The sequence below is a fragment of the Suillus clintonianus genome (assembly GCF_016758775.1).
Source record: "Suillus clintonianus strain FC179 chromosome Unknown DEU56scaffold_57, whole genome shotgun sequence".
Lineage (NCBI taxonomy): Eukaryota > Fungi > Basidiomycota > Agaricomycetes > Boletales > Suillaceae > Suillus > Suillus clintonianus.
In genome coordinates this window covers 146,936-166,097 of record NW_024539281.1, presented here as the reverse complement: position 1 = coordinate 166,097, position 19,162 = coordinate 146,936, and the positions used below count along the sequence as shown (strand labels likewise).

Here is a 19,162-nt window from a genome sequence, read left to right as displayed (position 1 = left end):
CCGCCTCAGTCTTACCGAGTACTAGACGCAAGCTGAGGGGCCACATAACACCCTCTAAACGCCAAGTGAAAACAGTCTATCGGAGTGATTGAATAGCTGAGGCTAAGCAGATTCGCACAGTTTCACAGTGCCAGTGATCGATATCAAGAAATCAGTCTGCTTCTAGCTTGAGCAGTTGATGTGGCATGGGCACAGTTCCCGGAACCTAGAATACCAAATTCACTATCAGTCCAAAACGTTGATGGAAGGCGAGCGCTCAATGGAAGAGAACCGGGGACCAGCAGGTACTGCGGACATGCGGCGAACATGAGGCTCACAGATAAAATGGATGGTGATCGATAATGGATTGGGTTAGGTTTGTACCGTGTCACGCAACGACTCGACGCCTAGTTGTATACTAAGCTGCAGAATCGTGACGATTATGGATTCGCTTGAAGAGGTCTGGCGGTTAACGGTGGTCGAAAAAACCAAGTAACGTTGTGGTAAGCTGTCACAGCTGCATGATCTAATCTAATCTGTGACGGAGGCAATTAATAATAGAAATTTTTCCTAGGCACGCTTCGGATAATGAAGTTCACTGTCCACGCCTTCACCATGTTTTTTTGTTCTCTCCAGCTACGGCTGCGAGTGACAACAATAGAAAATTTGATGGCACGCGCACGTATGTATATATAAAGCATAAACACGTTGCGTCCTCGCGCCCCCCTTTGCATCTTTTTTCCCCGCAAGATCCCCGCCTATACCGCGACGTACTTTCTCCTCACGCTGTGCGCGAGCCTTGTCACCCCTTGTGTGCATTTTCCACAAATTTAACTTCGCTTCGCCGTCCTTCTTTTACGCGCTTTTTCCTCTGCTCTTGATATAAGCCCGGATCCGCGATAACATTCTTGACTGTCGACATCCCATGTCTTACTGCTCATACCGGTTTTCCCTATCCCTTCTTGCATTACTGCCATTTGTCTCGGGCCATGGATATGTCGCACAAGTTGCAATAGATGGCAAAGACTACTATGGGAACCTCCCCAATGCCAACCCTGTTCCCAGCATCGTCAGACAGATCAATGATGTCTCACCAGTGAAGGGCGCTGACAACCCGTACCTCAATTGCGGACAAGATGCTCAACTCGCATCACTTGTCGCCGATGCTAACCCAGCCAGTCAGTTGCAGTTTTGGTGGAAGGGCGGGGACGGCAGCAACTGGCCCCATAATATTGGCCCCATCATGACTTATATGGCACAGTGTGTTAACACTACGTGCGATCAGTATAACTCAACGAATGCGGAGTGGTTCAAGATTGAGGAGACGGGACTGCAGCCAGGTAATATGGTTTGGTATCAGCAAAATATCAGTATGTCTATTCATTTACGTCATTTTTTTTCTCTGTCTGAATGTTGCTCGCATAGTGAGTGGTGGCCCATCGAACGTAACCCTCCCTCCAACACTAGCTCCTGGGCAGTACCTCGTACGGCACGAGATCATCGCGCTGCATCTTGCAACTGAGGTGGGCGGTGCCGAGTTCTACCCTAGCTGTACCCAGGTGAGCCATGTTTTGTCCGTGGTCTTATATTCCATGTCAATCGCGTCCTCTGCAGGTAAATATTCTGGGTGACCAATCGGGCGTCGCCCCAGCGAGTGACGATGTCACTTTTCCAGGCGGATACAGCGATACCGACCCAGGAATTTACGATCCAACAGTTTTCGACACACCCGTGCAGTACACGTTTCCTGGGCCTCCAGTTGTCTCGTTCGCGGCGCAAGTGTCAAATACTTCGTCACCGACATCTTCCAATTCCAGCTCAACCGCTACTGGTACACCCGCGCCCTCTTCAACTGCATCGGCCGGTGGAGGTGGAAGCCAGTGCAAAGTGAGCACGGCGCAAGCAGCTTTTGCTGTGAATGCACGTCACCCCCGGAGCGTGTCGAGAGTGATGAGGCGTTGGTGGGAGGTTTTGACGAGCACTTCGTGAACAGCCTTAATATCTCACTGATCAGAGAGCCATTACGATTTTCACGATACTTATATTTGGGGAGACGGATGTATTTGGGGATCGCGGTTTTTATGTTTTTCTGTTGGCGTTCATTGCTATTCTGCGCTCGGGTTACCCAGGTTGTATCACGTGTGAAGTAGTAACTAGTACCACTTCAAAATTCTATATGTTGTACCACCATCATGATATATAGGAACGATCATGTAGGTAAAACTAACTAAATCGTTCTTAAGCTTGCTGATTAATTGTGGTACAGAATTTGCAGCCCGACACACCTTCAATGAATCACCGTCACCGTCATGATCAATCGAGTACTGGACACCCTGATAAGCACTGGTGAATTCCTGGTGCCATGGCTCACGCTATTCTTGTCCTTCATGAAGGTGCCTCATCTTGTCAGATGATTCCCTACCAGGCCATTGCCAATAGCTCTTGGCTCCCTTTGCAGCAAGATCCATGCCACGCTGTTTTCTCACCTGACTGTCGTGGTAGGCGTCAAAAGAGAATATTATTAAGAAAGAACATCCTGACTGGAGGAGGCTAAAAAGAGTGCAGTCATCAAGGCCTTCCGGTTGTGTTTCTTATCTTTTGGAACGATGTCTGCTCTCGACGATTCAAAGACGGGTGAAACTACCAGCGCAATCGGCGACTTCAAGGTGCCTCTGGACGTACCCCATCATGCCGCGTGTGCCCGTGACGATCTTGAACGGAGATTGCTGAGGAAGCTCGATTTGCGCATGTCCATAATCGTGGTTATCTTTACTCTCAATTATGTGAGTCTGAATTCAAGTTATTTGTCGAGTTTCATTGGTATGTGCGCTTACCGTGCACCCACGATTAGATCGACAGATCAAATGTTTCGTATGTGGTTTGTTGTCATACTTGCTTTAATCTCATGGCGTCGAAAGCAATGCTCGGTTACAAGGTTTTGAGCAGGATCTACACCTGCAGGGGCAACAATACGCCACGATCTTGTCAATCCTTTTCGTCGGATACATCATTATGCAAGTGCCAGCGTGAGTTGTATCCACCATTAGGCGATAAGTCGACTGACTTTTTCCAGAAATATGTTTCTGTACTGGCTGGGGAGACCTTCGATATTTCTTCCATCTTGTATGTTGGTATGGGGTGCAATATCGGCATTAACAGGTTTGTGCACATCGATCCTTACGACGAATACTAATGATACCCAGGAATCACAAAGAAGTACACCTTTTCGCTTTGCATCATTCTATGCAGTTTCTGACAGTTCGATTCAAGTTATGCGGGGGCTGTCCTCGCCCGTTTCTTTCTTGGATTTGCCGAGGGACCTTTTTACCCTGGAAGTTTGTTTCTTATATCTCAGTGGTACAAGCGAGACGAACTCGCCTTGAGAGTAGCTCTCATTTCCTGCGGAATCCCGATCAGCAATGCTTTCGGATCCCTGATTGCATCTGGCATACTTCAAGGCATGCAGGGGAAACTTGGTCAAGCTGCATGGAGGTGAGAAATGACGTCTCTTTTACTCATTTATGTTGAAAATTCTGTAGATGGTTGTTCTACGTCGAGGGTAGCGTTACGATGTTCGTCGCAATTTGCGCGATGTTCATACTCCCTGATTTCCCGCACAACACGAGATGGCTCACTCCGGAGGAAAAAGCACTTGCTATCTCTCGTCTTGCAGAAGATGGTGATAGTAGGACTGAGCCTTCGAACAAGACGAGCATGCAAGGACTGTGGGATGCTTTGTCTGACTGGAAGGTGTGGTGGTTTACAGTCGCATACGCTATCCAGCTATTATCGCAGTCATTCTTCGCTTACTTCCCGACGCTCAGCGCAACTATGGGATATAACACGACAGTATCTTTGTTGCTCTGCGCTCCTCCATGGGTGTTCTCTACAATAGTTGCATTTGCTCTTTCGAGGTGAGTGAACCAGTGTTATCGGAGAGCAGCGTCTCATGGACAAGCAGGTACTCTGATAAGAAGCAAAGGCGTTACATATACTTTGCTGCCTCCAATGCAGTGACAGCCCTTGGATTTATCATATCAATCTGTACGATGAACACTGCTGCGCGTTATCTTTCGCTGTAAGTAGTATCATGTGCTCATAAAGCGCTGGGTCTTGTACTCAAAGATGTACAGGTTCCTGATGGCTCAAGTCTACGCCGGTTACATGGTGTTCTGGGGATGGGTCAACAATACTTGGTCCCAAGAACCCGCGAAGCGAGCTGTTGCTCTTGCTTTGATTAATGGACTGGGGTCGATAGGAAATATTACTGGATCGTTAGTGACATTTAGTCCTCTGACGCTCGCTCATCATCCACAATCGCATATATTTAATAGGTATGTTTGGCAGTCTCACTGGGGCCCGACATATCGGTATTCCTATGCCGTCTGCCTGTCAACAATTGGGGTTTCAACGGGCATGCTTGGTGTGATGCATCTGTATCTGAAACATCTGAATAAGCAGATGGTGAGGAAGGACTCGGAGCGGGATGGGAAGGATAACGAGGGTCTTGGAGGCCCCGTTGGTTTTAGATATTTAGTGTAGTAGGATGGGGACAGAAAGTATTTACTTCGAACAATTATCTGCCAAATACACAAGTAATTCTTCGTCCTTGAGCAGATCTAAAACTACAGAACCTTCCTCGCCCGGATTCTTAGTATGGTTCCGTCAACCTTTGATCCTCCTCGGTTTTCTAATAGTAAAATGAATCAGGCCTAGGGGTTGAGCAATTTTGGTCATGAAGCTCACGTGGCGCAACAACGCGACGTGATGACTGTCAACGCGTTGTGTCACGTCACGCCTCCTCTCACGTCGCTTGTCGAGCACCTTGAGGCTTGAGCGGTATGGCCGTCTTCGACGGTGTGCATTATGTTCTTTCATCTTCAATACCAGGGGAACAGCGTAAGGAGCTTTCAGGCTTGCTGGACCTCAATGGCGCAACGAGCGCACCACCACACTCCCATCTTATTGCCCTTGCTGGATCACGGACTCAGCACGAACACGCGGGATCTTTGCATGTAGTATCGGGAATGTGGGTACAGCGGAGCATAGTCCTTGGGAAACTTCAGCTGTGAGTGTACTTTGCCGTTTATGCTAGTATGAAGGCGATTGATAGTCGTTTTCAGAGAGCAGTACTATTCGCCTGATCCAACAATGATTTTTTCAGGCATCGTTGCGTGTGCCACCGATGTGAGTAAATAGTCATTCCTCGCGTCGTATGATATGAATTTCGTACGCAAGCTCTCCCCATCGGACCTCGAAGTTCTCTCCGCAGGGATCACCTCGCTAGGAGGACAATGGCGAACGGGCCTTACTCGCGATGTAACACATCTCTTCGCATTGCATGAACAGAGCGATAAGGTATTTTCTATCTTTGTTTCACTCGCGCATATAACGGGTCGATTATTCACATTGCTACCCCCTGACTTGTGTAGTACCAAACTGCCATGCATTTTGCGCCACATACCCACATGTCTGTCCTGACACCTCATTGGTTCGATGACTCAGTACGCGTTGGACGCCGTGTGCCTGAAGGTCCTTACTTGTGGCCTGATCCAAAGGTCTTGCAACCTGGCATGCAGGTCACAATGGACGACGATGATCTAGAAATTGGGGAAAGTGGGAAGAAAAAGAGAAAAAAGAGTGGCGAGACAAGACTGAGCAGTCCTATACCGATGGAGGAAGCAGATCGCAGAGAAAGAGTCAATGTGTGGGCAGGAAGGAGGCTGTTATTGTCCCGCTCGCTGGAATTGGGGCAAGGACATCGTGAAGCTGTGGAGGCGAATATACAGAGGGCGGGTGGAATTGTCGTCAAGGTCAAAGGTGTCGTAATTTCGTCCTCGTTGCTTGTGACGTCTCCCTGATCTTGTTTCTCATGCTTAAGGTACCGGCACGGATGAAGAAGCACAGGAGGACGAGGAAGCAACACTTGTTGATGAATGCGATGTTTTTGTTACGCGGTACCGCTCTGGAAAGGCGTACTTTAAGGTATATCCCCTGTCTAACTCAAGCAAATCAACGGAATATCTTATTGCGACTATATTATAGGCGGCCCGTTCCTCTCGCCCGATTTTGATCGGAAACTTGACTTGGATGTTTCACGTTGATGCGTCTAGCACGTTGAATGATCCGCACGATAGTTTGTTGTGGTACCCTGTTCCAAGAGGAGGTATTCCTGGTCTTAACGAATGCGTAAGCGGAACCCATCATGTGCTCTGTGGTTCAATATTCTCACTTGCCGCTCAGGAGATCACTGTCACTAACTATTCTGGTGCCGCGCGAGATTATCTGAAGAAACTTATCCAAATCATGGGCGGAAGGTTCACGCCGAGTATGAGTCAGAGCAACAAGGTCCTGGTCGCTGGCTAGTAAGCATTTCGAAATAGCAAATTCACAGTTACACTGATGGCTCATAGTTCTCCTTCGCCTAAAACACAGCGCGCAGTTGCATGGTCGATACCAATAGTCAATCATACTTGGCTTGAGGATTGTTTCATTGCATGGAAGTGAGTACCTATGAGCGACCGCTCTCAAGCCATGACTTTGTTTGTTTTGAACGCATAGGCTATGGCCGAGACTAATTATTTGCGCTTAGGAATCTTACTGTGGGGGTTGACAAATACATTCTCTTTCCCCCTGGCGTCGATTTCGGGAAGATGCTCATGACCCCAATTGGTGAGTTTGAACCGCGCTCTTGATATAAAATTGCTCACCATCTGTAATGCGCCATTTCAAACAGGTGGTGCCAGCGCGGGCTCCGTTTATACGACATTAGGGGGACCTGTTCCAGGCGGCCAGGGAGTCAGTCCCATTGATATTGACTTAGAGGAGCAGAGGGATGCAGAGTATCGTAGGAGCATGATTGATAACGTGGAGCCCGTCACCCCATCTACCAAGACTCCCAACACAACCGGTAAAGCCAAGACTGCATCCAGCAAGTCGAAGCCAAAGACCATCGATGAAATTGAGGATGGCTCGCCTCCGAATTCATCCCAGCCGGTGGCATTAAGGCCGAAGCGCACTGCTCTCACTGCTCCCCAAGCTACAGATATGAGTACGAGAGACGATAGAGAGGTGGAGATTGCAGTTAATTTCGGCGATGACGAGGGCCCCAACCTTGACGATGCTGGCGACATAGCAGCCGGTGTAGCTATGGATGTCGACGACGAATATGTTTCCCCTTCCAGGTCACTGCGACAACAGAAGCCGAAGCCGAAATCAAAATCCTCGGAGAAGTTGAAGAAACTATTACCTCAGCAAGTCACCGCCGAAGAAGAGGGCGCTACAACAGGTATTGATGATAGTAGCTCAAGACTCACGAAACCGCGACTGCGCAAACGTTCGAGGATCGTACGAGAAAGCACTGCATCTGATGCGTCTGATAACGTCGTGGAGGTGTACAAAGGGCGGGTGACAGATGGTGTAAAGAATTCCAGAGATATCAACGAGGAGAGCTCTGCAGAGGATGAGGCTCCTTCTAGGGCTAAGTCCAAAGCTAGCGGGAAGTCGTCTAGCAAACTGTCCACAACAAAGGAGAAGACCAAGCATCGCAAAGCTCGTCCTCTGCCCCCTTCTCGTGAGCATTCCGACTCCGAATCTGCGTTGGCCCATCCAAGCAGGCCAATCCCCGGGTCCTCGACGCCAGTCAAGACGGGGATGAAACCGAAGCCCAAGCCGAAGGAAACTCCTCAGCGCGCCTCATCCTTGTCTGATGATGATGATGAAATTTTTGCGCGGCCTGCCAAGCATAAGTCAACTACACCCAGCACTAAAGCCAAAGCTAAAGCCAAAGAGCCTGAGAAGGAGCCGCTAGCCACGTCCTCAAAAGCCAAGGAGAAACAGAGTGCTCATGCTCGATCTCCGACTCTGTCAGCTGCCCGTTCACCCTCGCCTCCTGTACAAACCTTCAAGACGCCGAAACGCACAGTATCCGTGCTAGTTCCATCTCTGCCGAAAGACTACTTGTCTCCAAGTCCACGCAAGGGCACGTCCACGAACAAGGAAGGAAGGTCCGAGCTTTCTAGGACGAACTCCATTCATGTATCTGCTGCCGAGGCGTCGACAAGCGGACTCAAGCGTGGACGTCCTTCGTTGTCAAAACCTTCAACCTCAACACCTCCTGTGAAGAACAAGTCGAAGTTCAAAGCACGGAATGAGTCGGAAACGGAATACGAGGACGAGACTTCAGTGGTTCTGGATACTCCTTCCACTACTACACGCGGTTTACCAAAGCGCAGCGCTGCCAACAAGGCGACGAGCAAACTGAGGGATGAAATCATGCCCGACGTCATTAATTTTGAGAAGGAGCGCAAGAACGCCAAGCGAAGGCGTAGCTCCGGTCTCAACGACTCTTTCATTCCCCTGCGTGACGAAGCCGAGGTCGAACAGGAACGAGACGGGAAGAAGCGGAGAGTTGAGAAGGCTCGCGAAGAGGACTCGGAAGCAGAGGTTGAGGAGGTCATTTCTTCGTCTATTCCTCAAACGAAATCGATGTCGAAGCCGGCCACGACGCAGGGCAATGGTACGAAGAAAAGAACGGAAGACGAGATGAGTATTGACGAAGACGAGCTGTCGAAGAGAAAGGGCATGAAGGCAACTCAGAACAAAAAGGGATCTCATGCCCCCAATGTTGGCACCAATCAGCTGTGCGTAAATTGTTTGCGCCCGCCATCCTGACTCATCCGATCACACTTTAGTTCTGGGCCCTCTCGGGAATCTGGAGCAGTTCGAGTGATGACGACAGGTATTCAGCTGACCGACGAGATCATCAAGGCAAGAAAGATCCCTGCAATACAGTTCGACTGATTGATAACCATCCATATAGCGATTAAATAAATTGGGCGTCAAGATGACAACCAAACCTAACGACTGCACGCACCTTGTCACGAAGGGAATCGTTCGTACGGAGAAATTCTTGTGCGCTATCGCAAGTTCCCCGTTCGTGTTAACAGAAGGATGGGTCAATTCGAGTGTGCGAGCTGGCAAACTTTTACGTGAGTAACCGACTTCGCTCATTTTCGTTTTCTGATTGACTACTGCACTGCAGCGGAATCGGACTTTTTAATATCTGACCCCGAACCGGAACGGAAATGGAACTTTAAACTCTCCACTTCTCTCGAGCGCGCTAAACGCGAAGACGGTGGGGAAGGCTTGTTCAAAGGGATGACATTTTATGTGACCCCCAAGGTCGAGATTGACTTGAAGTTGCTCAAAGCTGTCATTACATCCGCTGGTGGTCAGGTAAGTTGTATTTGACACTTCCGTCGAGTACATCGCATCATAACGCCGCGCACATAATCAGGTTCAGACATCCAAGCCGACAGCTCGAATACTCAAGGCGAACGACAATCGTCACGTTATCTCTTGTCCAGCAGACCAATCGATCTGGCGACCGCTGGTTGAGGAAGGATTTACTATATATTCCACGGAGCTCATTCTGCTTGCTGTACTAACTCAGGAGATAAGGTGGAAGGATGACAACTGCATCAGTTCCAAGCCTTCCTTGTAAAGTGCCTGGACAGCGCACCCATCTTCTCATTCCCCAACTGTTATCACACAAACAGACTAACTTGCATAGCAATTTGATACGCAGCTTCCGAAGAGACAATCAGTTTAGCAAAGCAGGTACTTGCATGGAACTTTACCGTAGCGAACACGACCGGGCCCTGAAAAAATGATATAACCACCTTCGTGCTTTCCGAGCGAAGTGATGTGATACTACATGCAGTGATCAACCACTCCTATGGACGCCTTTGTACCTCTTTGTACTACTCAATTGATTCTTGGAAACCTATGATTCTCGGTTCCAAACGTATGGTGTAATTGTAGTGCAATCTATGCACGCCTTGTCTGCTTGCCACGTACACCACAACGCCTGGGATGGTCCTCCGCCGACCGCAAATGGGGAAGTGCGATCAATTGAGCTGCCGAGCACAAGGATTGTCCCACGGCCACCTACCGGGCACCGCACCCCTAGGAGTGCTCAACCATCCTAGGTACCATCGGTCTTTCTCAGCCTTTGCACTTTGTGCTCGTAAAATTTGGAAATTCTGCATGTAAACTTCCGTAGATACCTTCTGTGAATAACTTCACAAGGAGTGAACATCACTCAGCTGGGGGGACGGTCAGAACCTGAGCCCGGGCCCAACAGCAGGGGTGCGTGTCTTCCTGAGGAGCTGGCTCAGTGTCATACGTAAAAAAAAACTTACCCCTATCTGCGAACAGACAAAATAACTCCGAGATCATCGTGGGCGAGAAGACTCGCGACAACAGTGCTTGATCAAAAAAAAATCATCAAAGTATAGACCTAGATGGAATTCAGGGACAAACGACTAATGACGGGACGACCGTTTGTCGATTCAAAATCTCCTTGCAGTTTACCGGAGCAAGCTGGTTCCTGGACATGGCCAGTCTGATGCGGACTCGGAATCGAGCCTGAGGAAGGCACTCGACATTATGTTTTAGAAAACTTTCGCATTAAACGTCGAGAAGATTCCTGACGAAACTGCGCCCTGATGATGCGTGAATGTGGGGTTTCGATTTTATTATGTGATTAGATATTCCAAAGCGTGGGCGACGTGCTCTCCATGGAGTCTGGACACACAGTTGTGCCAGTGGCCACAGACTTCACTGTTATCTTATCGATCGAGCTGTTACCTACCAGCCGTATTAACTCCGACTAATGTAGAAGTCTATGCCTTTACACTCCGAGTGTACAATGCATTGCTTCTATCAATGCTCTGCGGACTCGGAGGTCTGCAGCTGGGACTGGGCCCGGGCGGGTTGCCAGTCGTGACTCCGATAAATGTTTGACATCGTGACGGTCACAAACGTGCTTTCTAACTTACTACTACTAGTACTACACACAATCATCAGTCATTGAGCTCAATGCTTCATTGAAAAGTGCGTATGCAATGATTTCCATATGCATTCAAAAACATGATTCGAATGAGCACGCACTCACGCCCTTGGGTTGCAACGTGTCACACTCTCGTCTCCTCCGTGGCACGTTGGTTGTGCCTCTCGAGATAAGTTGTCCCTCATCATAATATTTGGAAGCACTGACATGAGGCGCTGCGTCCTCTCGTTTTCCGTTACGATGCTCATTTGACCAGACAGTACAAGGAGTTATATCTGATGGAAAAGAACCTCGACGCGACTACCACCGATCAGGATATCCTCAGAGAGTACCCCCTCCAGGAAATTGTGATCCGAGTCACCGACATATCTCTAGACTATTGACCAGGTTGACGCTGATGAGGTTCCAGGACCATTATCAGAGGTCATTACTATGACAGAATATCTGCTTGCTGGTCCAACAGGATCGCGCCGATACAAGATTGGCACCGAATCAAGGGAAATAATAGGAAGTCGGCTCTCAAAGGTGGGCATTGTCATTGTCATATGAAGTCTTATGAAGTGCGTTGCAGGGCGACGGGCAATTAAAGTGTTTGCATTCCATTGCGGACATACTTCATTTTCAGTTTAGTGTTGTCCTTAGATTGTCTTATTTAACAGAATGATCCACTTTTTGAATGACGAAACGGCGAAATGTACTCTGAAATACCGACGTCGAGCATCGTAGCGACCACTTTGCGCACTGGATTGCGCCACCTCAAGACTGCTTGGCTTTTCACGAAATCCGACTTCAAGACAGTCATCCTCCCAGTGGTATATATTCCAGCTTTAACTTTTAGTGCGCGACGCTGAATTTGGCATGGTAGATGGTATTCACAAACATTGTATCACCTCGTCATAGCCCGCTAGCCCTGTCTCGCTCTCTGTCCTGGCTCTGGCTACATCTCTTCCAATGCAATGTCTCCAACCAATCGTACACTACACATGAAGATCTCCTGAACAAACCATGGCGTCCTCTGCCGTCTGGCCGTATTAGCGTCGAGAATTCTCGTGCTTTGCGCTGGGGACTGATGGTTTTCTGCTTGGGATTTTCATCTTTTTTCAGCTTCAATGTGCTTGTGACCAGTGTGGTGTTCACGATCCTTGTGATCGTGCACGATGATTTTGGCCTCAGCCGCCATCCCATTTGCAAGAATTTGTTGAACGTAGGAGCATATGTGTCTTTTGAACTCGGTTCTACATTGGTTATGTGTAGGCGGTTCTGCATATGAGGTTAATGCTTCACTGACCAAACTGATTTTTTTTAGCGGACGAACCTTCGCTTGACAAAACGAGCATGACAGCACTTTTGTGTAGCGCCCTTGTCATACTTGTGACAATTCATGTGCAGGATTTCCAGGACGTCGATGGTGACCGCATGATAGGACGACGAACTCTGCCTATTGTGGCGCCTGAGGGATCTCGTATCTATGTTCTTTGCATGCTTCCGTTGGTTTCTTTTGCGCTTGCCTCCTTTTGGAGTCTGGGACCCCTCTGCAGTGTTCTCTTCATTTTGATGGGCATTGTGGTCGGAATTCGGTGCTTTCTCGTCCGCGACGAAATTGGTGACCGATCAAACTACTGGATGTACAATGTTCGTCTTTTCGATTCATATTGGCTGTATTTGACCTAATGTCCGACATTCCCTATAGATATGGCTCATGGGTGCTCACCTCTTGCCAGCCAATGCGCGTTTTTGTGTGTTGGCTTGGTGATACCTCACTGCAAACTCGGGCAATCTTGTAACAGATCATCACAGCGCAGAAGCCACCACCCCCCTCCCCCCAACTTATCTTTCAGATTTTTTCTTACCACTGTTCTTTACGCAATAGCTTTACGCTGTACGATATTGACGAACGTCAAGTCTCCCACTCAAAGTACTTACCATATGGTATTCATACACACTATTATTATAGAAGCACCTACTCGCTGGTCTATGTAGGGTTTCGAAATGCGAAGTTCATGGTTGTAACCCGGGTTGGATTATTCGCCCAACAAAGCCCCGCGGTTTGTCTCAGAGATCTGAAGCAAAGTGCAATATCTCAATCAAGCGAGATACGCGCATAGAGATATCCGATCAACGCACATCATGGTAAAGAACCTCAGAAGGAGAATAGGTAATAATCTTGATCCGCTTTGACTGAGCAGGCTTCACAGGTAGTATGAGATATCCACCGAATACCAACGGAGTCAAATTTAAGTGGCCTTCCGGAGCATCTGATCCCGAGCTGATTCTACACGAGCACGATATCAAGACTTATCAAGATGGTAGGCATGTACTAATGTTCACAGTGATGCGACATGACAGGACTTTCCGGCCCAGTAAATTACATGCATAGGAATCCTGTTGTGTCTGGAGGTTGAGCATGAACAAGAGCAAGGAAACCCGCTAATGAAGACTTTGTCGCGTGTTGGACTGGGGCACGGCTGTAACGACTGTCTTTCTTCCAGTATACTTATGGTCTAACTACAGGCGACAGCGCGACGTTTGTTCCAGCCTCCAGGTATCAATCTCGTGCACAGTATGCGTTCAGACTGTACAACCTCCCGCATTGCCCAGTTATTATTTATTGCGCCGCAATTTGTGCGTGCCTTGAAAGCTACATCTCCTTCGTCAGATTGCATTGTCTGAAAGGGACGGCGGGACGGCGCACCGTTGGAGGCTTGCCTCACGACCAGGCAATTATGGATCTCCTTCGAGTTGCGCTGATAAAGTCATCATGCCAATCATACAGACTCGATGATACAGATCAGTTTAACTAATCCTAATGCGCCAAGTTTTATTCCTATCTTCCGAACTCGCATTATCAGATAGGCACGGACTTCGTGGGTAGCGGTTGTTGTGCGAGGGAACTTGAACCTCCTTGTCGCACATATGGTCACTGAATGGTGATTCGTGAAAATGAAGTTACTCCACATAAACAATGGTGGAGAGGTGACGGCGTCGCTGATCAGCGGCTGATGAGAATGGTAGAAAAGCGCCGGCGTTGATGAATCGCCATCGAAGGTGGTAACTTTACGAGCCAAGAAATTAACGGCTGGACAGCTCTGGACGGATCATGTAGGAGATCTTTCCGTCGAGATCTGGGCGCTTTATATTGAGAAGCATGAGCAAGATTTTAGACGTTGCCATCGTGATGAGTTGCCGTGAAGCTCCATCCAGATATGCGGCTAGATTTTAAAGGATATGATCATCAAGGTGGCTGCTGGATTAGAGTTATCATAAATGTATGATAATATCAAAAAGCGCCTACTAGATAATAAATAAGTACGTGGAGTCCCTCCCTGTTCCGGTGTTGTGCTGTATCGTACGAATGAGTGCTGAAGCGAACGAGTACTATTGAGAGGCACCACTGTCAGTTTTCTTGTCCACAGAATCATTCACTTACAATAAACAGAATGGATCAGGCGGCGGCCGCACCTTTAAATCTCGTTAAATACGCTGCAATGTGCATGCTTGGAAAGGCATCACAATCACGACCAAGGACAAAGTCATTAGAGGATGTACCGTCCTCCACGAAGAGGAAATCAGTCGCCGACACAGCACGCCAGAGACTCGAACAGCATCGCTGTTTTCCTGAATCACACGAGCGTCAGCAAGGATGGGGAAACAGAGAATGCCGCAGAAGAAAGTTTTCGAAGGATAGAATGGATTCACCAAAGACATGGTGGGTGACCTGCCAGTGGTACGCCGGGCAGGGTTCTCTGCGGTTTTTAGGGCCATACCTTTTGATTTCTGCTTCTGTCATTGACCCTCGTGTTCATTTCTTGAACAGCAAATACCGTAAATCCAGTTTTCGGCAGTAATATCTGTGGTAGAAAACCGAGGCACTTGCCAGTGATGAATTAACAGTGAGTCAAAGGTGCAAGGCGGCCAACTAGTACGGGCCTCAAGCTGCGTGATAGATATTTATACAAGATGAGTCAGGGCTAGTCTGTTGCTTATCATTGGTTTATGGCATCCAGCTTTTTCTGTGATCGTTCAGCCCAACGACTAGTCGGACGTTGAACATCGGCAAGCCCGAGGCAGGAGAAGGAAATGGATAACACATCGAGCCAATGCCTAACGTGACGGGTATCTCTACGAACAACCAGGCAAAAGTACATATACATAGTTACAGGCCCCGAGAAAAAAAGGGGTCCACCACAGCACAGGCAGCTGCAAGTCGAAATGAAATGCCCGGACACTAATAAAAACATACCCATCATCACTGGAGGCCTACAAGCCTACAACCAACGGACCCCAGGCTATCTCATATCCTCTGTCAAAATAGCTTTGACGCCCCCACTCTCGGTGCGCCCCCCGTCTCTCGCACGTGCATTGTTCATCCGCCTCTCGTATGGCTCTGCTTCGGACCCATGGCCTCCGTCATGCACGCTCTCCTCAAGCGACCGCGGGAACGGGAAATGCGCCTCGGGTTTCGCCGGCGCTTTCATCAGCGGCACCGGCGTCTTCTTCGACTTCCTCCCGACCGTCTTCTTGCTCTTCCCCTTCCCCGCACTCCCACCGCTGCTTGTGGAGCTTGTTGATATCGTTTTCTCAAGAGGTGGCGCATAAGGCCGCTGTACGGACTGCGCCAGAGGCGTGGGTAGCGACGGATCTACCCAGTCGTCATCATCGTCATCCTCGTCCTCAACACCGATCTCTTCAAAATCATCCACGTGTTCCTGCACCTTATCCGGTGTGTCCACCTCGAGCATAGAGTTGGGGCCGGGGGTGATCGGCCCTATAGGATCCTCCTCCGTGTCGACCTCTGAACCCTGACCTTTGGGGACAGGTGAGTGAGAGGCAGAGCGAGTATCAAAGAACTGGTCTTCGTTCTCGGGCTGTTCTTGATCCTCACGCTCTACACCATCGCCGTCAAATTCCATATCGATATCTGGCTCCGAGATGGATTCGAGCCCCATGAACTCGTCCGAATCAGATGGCCATGAAGGCGGCTCGTCCTGGATCGTGAATATCGACTTGTGCTTCTGCATCAACTACCAACACACCCCACGAGGAAAGAAAAGAGAGAACATTAACAGCAAAAAACACGTGGTATCAATAAGACGCCCACCTCATTCACACGCTTCCTGAGATCAATCCAGTCCGCCTCGTCCTTGCACACAAACCCAAGCAGCATACTTGGATCGAGCCCGCTGAGGGGGATCTTCCGCACGCGGTCGCAATGGAACGTCTGCAGCTCAGAAGCGGAGTACTGCGTCACGTAATGCTCTGCGACTGGGTCGAGCTCGCTAGTGTTCTCTGTACTCAACTCTCGTGGGTCGAGCTCTGACACTCCAAGCGATGTCGGCATGCTCGCGTTCGCCCAGGGTGGCGGGTGCGAGCTAGAAGAGCCTGACGTATTGGAGGACGCGCTGAGTTGATGTTGCAGCGGTGAAGGCGATAGTGGTGCGTGATATGAAAATGTTGAACTGCCTGTGCGCACGCTTGAAGGTGAGGTAGGCGCACGGTGGTGGGAGGTGCGCGGACGGCCTGAATCCGGGGTCATCTCGCGTTTGAAGTCATGCGGAGGTGCTGGACGAAGGGGTACGGCGGTTCGAGAGTGATGTGGATCGAGGTAGAATAGATTGTCAGCTTGATAGCCCATAAAGTAGTATGAGGAAGAGGGGCGCCCGCCAGCGATGCCCACGCTTTGCGGAAGAGTAAAGAGCGCCTTGGATAAACATCAGATGTTTGCCCGGATCTTGAGTGAATGCTCTGACCTTGATAGTCTCGTAGTAGATAGGATTAACACCATCGATACCCAGACGGATACCGATAAGCACAAGGACGGCGCGCTCGCCCCAAGCGGACCTCATATGTCGTCGTGGTGAACCAATGTGCACGTTTGACGCAGCGTATACGTCAGACTGATAAATGACACCATCAGTGGCAACAGAGACCCCAAGGCCAGCTTCTGGGAAGGAATGTACAAGTGTTCTGCGTGTACAGATTAATTAATTAATTAAAAGGAAAATGTTTGGGAAAATGAATACTTTATGGCGCCTGCAGCAGTACTAGGCCCGAACCATTGCCCAACATCTTTGCCCAACTCCTTTCCAGCAAGGGCCATGCGGTGTACGCTGAAAGGTGCTTGAGGGAGAGGTGAGTCGAGGAACCATGTAATGATCTGGACATATGTGGCATAATCATTTGTGTGTACTGGGTGTGGCGGACGGCGCCATTCTGAATAATGAGCAATCAAGACGAGTTTCTTGGGCTATGAGGGAAAAGATCACCTCGACCTAGGTGCAAATGCAAGAGCGTGTTTGCTAATAGTGATTGACCTGTCCGGAGCATACAACCCCACCCTGCATCACTCGTCCAGCCCTTCTCGCCCCCGCCTGGCCAATGCCACTTCTTAGAACGTGGACTGGAAGACACAGGCGGTGGCTCGCAACAAGCCATATCTGACTCTAGAGCCGAGAGGGTGGAGTCGCGTATAGGAGCGAACTGATTACGGTATGTTAGCCATATTCGCGAGGTAAAATCAGCGTAGAAAACAGGCGGCCAATTGTTGGCGGGATTTTTGGAAGTGGATGAAGAGAGGGACAGAGAGGGGTCGGGTAAGACAGTGGCTGAGGATGATGTGGTAGAACGGAAGGATGGGGAGCGGCGAGATTCGACAGAAGGGCGGCGGCTGGGGGTGGGATGAGGCGGGGGTTCGTATCCTGGATGTTGTACACCAAGTAGCCAGATAGGCTCTGGAGATTTGTTGGGGATAGAGTCACTATCCAGCAGAAAGCGCATTGCGCGATCGAGATGACCTTTTCCGTGCTTCGCGGCGGTGAGCAAGGCTGAGCTCTTGGTCTTAGGGGATGCCTGGGAGGTATAATTGGACTGGGAGAGTATTGACGGGAGAGATAGGTCTGTTGATGAGTTGGTGAAAGTATGTGAAAGCCATCCGGATAGTCGTGTAGGGAGATCCGATATGCGTGCGGATGATGTTGAAGCGTACATGGATGAAGAGGGATGGATGTCAGATATGGTGCTGAGAGGGCGTTCTGAGCGATTCCGTGAGCGTATCATCTCCACTGGCTCGATGATGACAGGTGTTTCGTCAAATGAGTCCTCCTGTTCACTATCAAGGTCAGGCTGCGGGCTGCTTGGCTTGTCGTCTCTAGGATTGTTACTAGCGTTCCCACCGCCAAATCTACTGCTCTTTCGCGAGCTGTACTGTGAGAGTGGTGGACTGCTCACGGACGTATAATTGGATGAACTTGAGCTGGCGATGGACGCGGTGCTGGCGGCTGCGATTGGATCTGTCATAGATTTTGACCTGTCCCGGCTCTGCTTTGCTAGGAATTTGGACAACTTTGAGCCATGCGGCGACGAGGAAGAGGATGAAGATGGAGTGCTGCGTGATTGTCGACTAGTCATATATATGTCGTGAATGTGGTGGAAGCCGTGGAAAGGGTGTTGGTCGTCGTGGACGACGATGTCGAGAGGGACCTGTGGTGTGGGCCGTGTTTCTGACGTGTTTGGTTATGACTGACTTATTGCTTCCGGTCCGGCCTGTGGTTTCGTTGTAATCTTTGAGGTATCTGCGTCTCTTCTTCACGAGAATAGTTCTCTTTTGGACTTCTCGACAAATCTGCCAGGCGCATGGAACAAGGTAATAAATATTAGGCTCGGAACAATCGATGCTATTCCGACACTGACCTACAAATGTATCAAATCTTCAATCACCGGCAAGAGGCGTCAAATCCTTTCTCGCAGTCCACCAACTCTTGATCATTCGAGGGTGCTAGTAGCTGAGTGAGTCGATCTCACAGTCTATAAGATCCAAGAGCACTCCCTTCCCGGGCCCCGTCAAAATCTTCTATTCGCCTCTGATCAGTGATCTCAGCATTGTGCACAGACCATTACTACATCATCGTCATCATGCTTAAACCTATTCAAGGTGCCGAGAAGAACTATGTACTTGATGAAAGCTAACGTTCGCACTATTCGCATCAGCAAATTCAATCTCTCGACACGAACGCAGATCTGGGCGGTGGTCCGATATATTTGCCTCGGATTTGTACAATCCTAAATACACCGCCTGTCCGTCAAGTTTACCACGGAAACAATGTGTCTCTGAGTGCCCTCAATTTGCGCCTTCGATTCAAGCCCCGAGGTAAGTAAGCATATTATCTCCAACATGCCGCGGGCAGCTGCGGTTACCTCGCGTCCGATCACCCAACGACACCCGGGAGCGTCTGCGGTGGCACTGCTCCAAAGTATGCGCGAATTCTGCTCACCCCAGCTCAAAACGGTTCAGATCAATCATTACTCGGGGATCTCTTGCACTCACGAACGGTA

General features: G+C 49.4%; 5 protein-coding genes across 5 annotated transcripts; 4 read left to right on the top strand and 1 right to left on the bottom strand.

Moving 5' to 3' along the window:
* The first annotated feature begins 578 nt into the window (after positions 1–578).
* Positions 579–2,145, top strand: DEU56DRAFT_860242 (glycoside hydrolase family 61 protein). The gene is made up of 3 exons (XM_041355316.1): positions 579–1,349; positions 1,405–1,538; positions 1,594–2,145. The coding sequence occupies exons 1-3, from the start codon at positions 905–907 to the stop codon at positions 1,966–1,968; spliced, it is 954 nt and encodes a 317-aa protein (XP_041206441.1). The 5' UTR covers positions 579–904; the 3' UTR covers positions 1,969–2,145.
* A 1-nt stretch (position 2,146) lies between these two features.
* On the top strand, positions 2,147–4,575 carry DEU56DRAFT_860239 (sugar transporter). The gene is made up of 11 exons (XM_041355315.1): positions 2,147–2,192; positions 2,246–2,762; positions 2,831–2,850; positions 2,898–3,005; positions 3,053–3,138; positions 3,183–3,195; positions 3,250–3,471; positions 3,519–3,893; positions 3,941–4,057; positions 4,113–4,253; positions 4,314–4,575. Exons 2-11 carry the CDS (start codon positions 2,586–2,588, stop codon positions 4,519–4,521), a joined length of 1,467 nt encoding a protein of 488 aa, XP_041206440.1. The 5' UTR covers positions 2,147–2,192; positions 2,246–2,585; the 3' UTR covers positions 4,522–4,575.
* Positions 4,576–4,820: 245 nt separating this feature from the next.
* On the top strand, positions 4,821–9,484 carry DEU56DRAFT_740363 (uncharacterized protein; the record flags this gene model as incomplete). The annotated part of the gene is made up of 14 exons (XM_041348803.1): positions 4,821–5,047; positions 5,103–5,166; positions 5,218–5,337; positions 5,412–5,799; positions 5,861–5,964; positions 6,025–6,168; positions 6,226–6,344; positions 6,393–6,482; positions 6,572–6,655; positions 6,813–7,211; positions 7,491–8,625; positions 8,801–8,969; positions 9,023–9,216; positions 9,278–9,484. The coding sequence occupies 14 exons, from the start codon at positions 4,821–4,823 to the stop codon at positions 9,482–9,484; spliced, it is 3,444 nt and encodes a 1,147-aa protein (XP_041206439.1).
* Positions 9,485–11,526: 2,042 nt separating this feature from the next.
* DEU56DRAFT_740429 (UbiA prenyltransferase family-domain-containing protein) lies at positions 11,527–12,587 on the top strand (the record flags this gene model as incomplete). The annotated part of the gene is made up of 4 exons (XM_041348809.1): positions 11,527–11,646; positions 11,700–12,084; positions 12,141–12,466; positions 12,525–12,587. The coding sequence occupies 4 exons, from the start codon at positions 11,527–11,529 to the stop codon at positions 12,585–12,587; spliced, it is 894 nt and encodes a 297-aa protein (XP_041206438.1).
* A 2,297-nt stretch (positions 12,588–14,884) lies between these two features.
* Positions 14,885–18,383, bottom strand: DEU56DRAFT_814951 (cysteine protease required for autophagy). Its single transcript, XM_041353753.1, has 5 exons — positions 17,098–18,383; positions 16,855–17,044; positions 16,582–16,798; positions 15,933–16,532; positions 14,885–15,855 (listed from the first exon to the last, which is right to left on the bottom strand). Exons 1-5 carry the CDS (start codon positions 18,236–18,238, stop codon positions 15,121–15,123), a joined length of 2,883 nt encoding a protein of 960 aa, XP_041206437.1. The 5' UTR covers positions 18,239–18,383; the 3' UTR covers positions 14,885–15,120.
* Between the last annotated feature and the right edge of the window lie 779 nt (positions 18,384–19,162).